Source organism: Branchiostoma belcheri, unplaced genomic scaffold, assembly GCF_001625305.1.
Source record: "Branchiostoma belcheri isolate BF01 breed outbred unplaced genomic scaffold, Haploidv18h27 scaffold68, whole genome shotgun sequence".
Lineage (NCBI taxonomy): Eukaryota > Metazoa > Chordata > Leptocardii > Amphioxiformes > Branchiostomatidae > Branchiostoma > Branchiostoma belcheri.
Genome location: NW_017804331.1, coordinates 421261 through 426275, shown reverse-complemented (window position 1 = coordinate 426275; position 5015 = coordinate 421261). Strand labels below are relative to the sequence as shown.

At 42.7% G+C, this 5015-nt stretch overlaps 1 protein-coding gene across 1 annotated transcript in view; it reads left to right on the top strand.

Annotated features, from left to right (window-relative positions):
* Window positions 1-1990: 1990 nt before the first annotated feature.
* Window positions 1991-5015, top strand: part of LOC109484029 (probable calcium-binding protein CML26) — a 4325-nt gene continuing 1300 nt past the window's right edge. Inside the window, exons 1-4 of the mRNA XM_019787200.1 lie at window positions 1991-2143; window positions 3424-3496; window positions 4102-4217; window positions 4839-4997. Coding sequence (XP_019642759.1) covers window positions 3441-3496; window positions 4102-4217; window positions 4839-4997 — 331 coding nt within the window. The 5' untranslated portion in view covers window positions 1991-2143; window positions 3424-3440. The remainder of the gene's footprint in view (window positions 2144-3423; window positions 3497-4101; window positions 4218-4838; window positions 4998-5015) is intronic.

Genomic DNA, 5015 nt, shown 5'->3' with positions numbered 1-5015 from the left:
CCCCCCCCCCCGAAGTCTGGTAGAGGCTATTCTGACAGGCTAACCAAGAAAGATGATAATTTATAGCATCCTGCAGGGTTGGACAAATTTTCAAAAATTCACTTGCCCTCTGCAAGTACAAGGTCATTTCCACTTGCCCGAACCATTTTTTCACTTGCCCAAAATATACATATTTCTATGCATTTTTACCATCACCAAGGAAATTATCTTATTTTGGAGTTTATAGTGTTGGATGCTTTATTTATCGAAATAAGGTGGTTTGACTTGCTCCAAACGCCGTAGCAGCTATACTTTGGATCCAAAAAATTTACTTGCCCAATCGGACAAGTACAGGGGGATATTCACTTGCCTGAACAGTACTTTTTGCCCTGGGCAAGTGGGCAATGGGACTTGTCCAACCCTGCCCTGAAATGAAAGGTTAACGCTCGCGCGGACACCACTCTACATACGTGACGTCACGTAGCTGCTATCTTCGTGTATAACATCCTGACAGGACGATAAAAAAGCTAATCATTGATAAAATTCTGTCGGCAGAAGATTAATACTTTCACTGGCACGTGTCTACAGACGTAACGTGGTGTACATGTGCCCGTCATTTCTGTTAGTACCAGAAGGCCACAGCAAGTAATTTTTATGGATGACATTGAAAAAAAAAACAAGAAATTTTGTTGCCCTCTGACAGTGGTCAACATGCCGAAAATGGGCAAAGATGTCTGTTGCCATGCCGGGAGGCAGATAACTGAAGAGAGGAGACAAGAAAAGGCTCTGATTTAATTTTTTGTTTCTTACTTTGATGCAGTGATATGTGATGCTGGCTGTGTATATGATGTTCGCATTGGATAAAACCATTTGTACAATGGTTGAGTCAACATTTTAAAATGTAGGAACCTTGTTTTTTCCGCCCGCCTTGTTTTTTTTTCGCCCACTCGCATTAGATTTGGAGTCGGCGGAGGATGTCATCCATAAAATTTACTTGTTGTGGCCTAAAGCCTAGGTATGGATGGCGTACACTTTATCACCTTTGTCAGACGATTATGTTTTTAGTAGCTTTTCAAAAACACTTTTTAAATATCATGGCACATCACTGGGACTGGTATAAAAACGTAGCAATACAAGAAGTAATATGCCATAAGAGAAAGAAATGAATTATAAAAGCCTCACAAAAAGCCCCAGTCGTATATTAAAAGCCTGCTAATGCTTAGGTCACATTACCAAACCGGGACCCGACCGGGCTGTTGGCATAACACTTCATATCAAGAATACACAGAAATAATTCCCATGATTATTACTGAAAACTTTTCTGTGTTTTGTTGTCTTTTATATAGTATTTTTCGTACCCAGAAGCTGCCCGGCCGGTGTCAAGCCAAATACATGACTCCGACACTACTTGGGGGTTTCCAATATACCTAAGACAAGGGGTGGGAGGGGTTTAGTCGTGATGTGGGAGGCTAAACCTAACCTAAACCCCAATCGTAAGTCTAACCCTAACCCTAACCCAAACCCCAACCCTAACCCTAACCCTAACCCTAACCCAAACCCCAACCCTAACCCTAACCCTAACCCTAACCCCAACTCTTACCCTAACCCTAGCCCTAAACACCTGACCTCTCACGTATGTGGCAGCTCAAGGATTTGGCTCAACACCGGGCCCCGTGTGGGAATTGTGACCTCAACATAAGCAGGCTAGACTCCGCGTGTCGCCCATGTTTGTAATGACATCGATCGAATCCTGGACTTCCTTTTGTTATCTTAGTTATTTGCCGTTCATATTGACTGGTTGTATAACGACTGTTATCATCAAAGTATGATGTGGTTACAGGCTGTCGGAATTCTCACGGTGTTTAGTCAATCAATGGGGGAAAATTACTGTATTATTCGGAATATAGACAACTTTCAATAAAAGTTTAACAAAAATTCGGTGTCAGTAAATTTTTCTTCAATGTGATGTTTGTTTTAAAATTCAGATATCTTCCTGTTAGGCAGTTTAATTGAAGGGTTACGTTTAGTGGCAACTTTTTTTTGCAATTTGACCACGCCAAAAATTTGAAGAGTCCAGTAAGAAAGTATAAATATTCAGGCGACAGCCCTCTACTCGCCAGTTCTGAAAGCCAAGGTTAACCTGTACGAGCGAACGTAACACACGGTATGGAACGGTATTTCATATTTCTTTAATCTTTCTATTGTCTTCTTTCTTTTCCTCCCCCCCTCTCTCTCTCTTTGCAAGTAGTGCAACTAGACAAATCGAAAAACATATCTGTTCTTTTAGCTACTATAACTGAAAAGCGAACGTAACCGTAACATACGGTATGGAGCGGAGTTTTTTTCCATTTTGCCCTTTCTGTGCATTTCTTTAATCCTACTGGTTTCTTTCTTTTCTTTCCCTTCTCTCTCTGTAAGGCCATGTTGATTTGATTATATGGATGACATCCTCTGGGAACCCCAAAACTGATGCGAGCGCGCGAATAAAAAAAAAGTTTTCCAAAAAAAAAAGTTGCTTTCATGAAATCTACGTTGTTATGAAGGTCGAACAAATGACACAGAGTATGGTATGGCGAATAATCTACTCTTTAAATTCATTTCTTTGCATTTTAGTTTTTTGTTTGATTTTGGCATTCTACGACGTTGGAATCGTTTTCAAACATTTTTTTGCAACTTTCGGTATATATTTGCTCATTTTGCAACTGTTTTGTACAATTTACAGTGTGGTTGGAAACTTTTTTTTGAGGAAAATTCATGCGCGCGCGGATGTCATCCATATAATCAAATCAACATGGCCTTAGTAGTGCAACTAGAAACCCCTTTCATCGTAAAACATGTTAAAAATCTCTTCCTTTATCTACTATAACTGAAAAGCGAACGTAACAAACTGTATGGAACGTAATTTTTCCATTTTGTCCTTTCTGCGCATTTCATTGATTCTTTGATTTCTTCTGTCTTTTTCCCCTTCTCTGTCCGTAAGTAGTGCAACTAGACAATCTTCCTTTGAAAAACATATCTGTTCTTTTAACTACTATAACTGAAAAGCGAACGTAACCGTAACAAACGGTATGGAACGTAATTTTACCATTTTGCTCTTATGCGTTTCTTTAATCCTTCTATTTTCTTCTTTCTTTTCTTCCTCTCTCTCTCTCTCTCTCTCTCTCTCTCGCTCTCTCTCTCTGTGTGTGTGTGTAAGTAGTGCAACTAGACAAATCTTCCATCGAAAAACATATCTGTTCTTATCTACTTTAAACTGAAAACTGTAAACTAGCGAAAAGCGAGGAGAAGGTGAATTTATCTAATTATAGCTAGTTTTATCTTCTATCTGTCAACTGTATCTGTTCATCATGTTTCGTTGTGACCTGTACTTAGCCCAGTGTGACAAAAATGTGCAATTTAGGTCGTCGTTGGTACATTATTACTGAATGTCGCTCTACCCGACAGGAAATATCTCTTCCAAGATGATGCTGTTTTTGGCGCTCGCGCTCACCATGGCGACAGCTCTGCCCGTGCCCAGGTGAGTAACTCCCAACTTTTTTTTCAGCTTTCTCTGATCATGAGAATTAAGGATATATTCAGGAACGGTTCTGGATAGTCCACGCGCATCCAGAACCGTGTTTAATCCATAACCATGTTCAAATACAGTTCTGGATAGTCCACGCGTATATCCAGAACGGCCATGCTTTATCCAGGACCTTGCTCAGGCACGGTTCTGGATACTCCACGCGTATCCAGAACCGTGCTACGTTCGTGAATACGCAGAGATTATCCAGGAACGCACCTAACTCCAACCCATCCAGGCAGAGCACTAGACAGGCGCGGTTCTGGACACGACATGTTGTCCCAACATCTCTGCCTGCATCCTTATTACTCTTCTCTGACACAAGAATTGAAGATTAAACAATAGCCGACGTTTCGATGACCGTCTGTCATCTTCATCAGGGCAAGTATAACTGGTTCACTGTGCACTGCTGACAATGCAGTCCCAGTTATGACTGTTGACTCGGATGCAGGTGACAACGGTCATCGAAACGTCAGTTCTTGCTTAACAACTGATTTTGAACTTTGCTATTCAGAGTAGAAGTTGTCCAACATCTCCGTCTGTACCTTCCCGCCCCACAGGAAGGGCGAGCAGTACTTCGACAACCTGGACATCAACGGAGACGGGATCATCACCCTTCATGAGGCGGACCACGGACTGAGCGTGGCCTCCATCTTCTCCGCTATGGACGCCGACTGTGAGTTAACTAGCTAACTAACTAGCTAACTAACTGGCTAACTAGCTAGCTAACTAACTAACTAGCTAACTAACTGACTAACTACACGGACTGAGCGTGGCCTCCATCTTCTCCGCTATGGACGCCGACTGTGAGTTAACTAGCTAACTAACTAGCTAACTAGCTAACTAACTACACGGACTGTCCGCGGCCCCTATGATCCTCTATCATCTCCGCTATGGACGCCGAATGTGAGTTAACTAGCTAACTAACCAGCTAACTTGGCTAACTAGCTAGCTAACTAACTAGCTAACTAACTGACTAACTACACGGACTGAGCGTGGCCTCCATCTTCTCCGCTATGGACGCCGACTGTGAGTTAACTAGCTAACTAACTAGCTAACTAGCTAACTAACTACACGGACTGTCCGCGGCCCCTATGATCCTCTATCATCTCCGCTATGGACGCCGACTGTGAGTTAACTAACTAACTAGCTAACTAACTAACTAACTACACGGGGTGTCCGTGGCCCCTATCTTCTCCGCTATGGACGCCGACTGTGAGTTAACTAGCTAACTAACTAACTAGCTAACTAGTTAGCTGTTAGTTAGTTAGCTAGTTTCTAACTTACCATGTTTCAGGTGACGGTTTCATCACGCGCGGACAGATCCTGTTCTACATGCGGGAGTTCGTGGAGGCGTTCGACACGCTGGACCTGAACGGAGACGGTTTCCTGACGGTTCAGGAGGCGGAGACGGCCACAACCATCGGCAGGGTGTTCGCCTTCTTCGACACCAACGGTAGGCCACCCTCCCTCC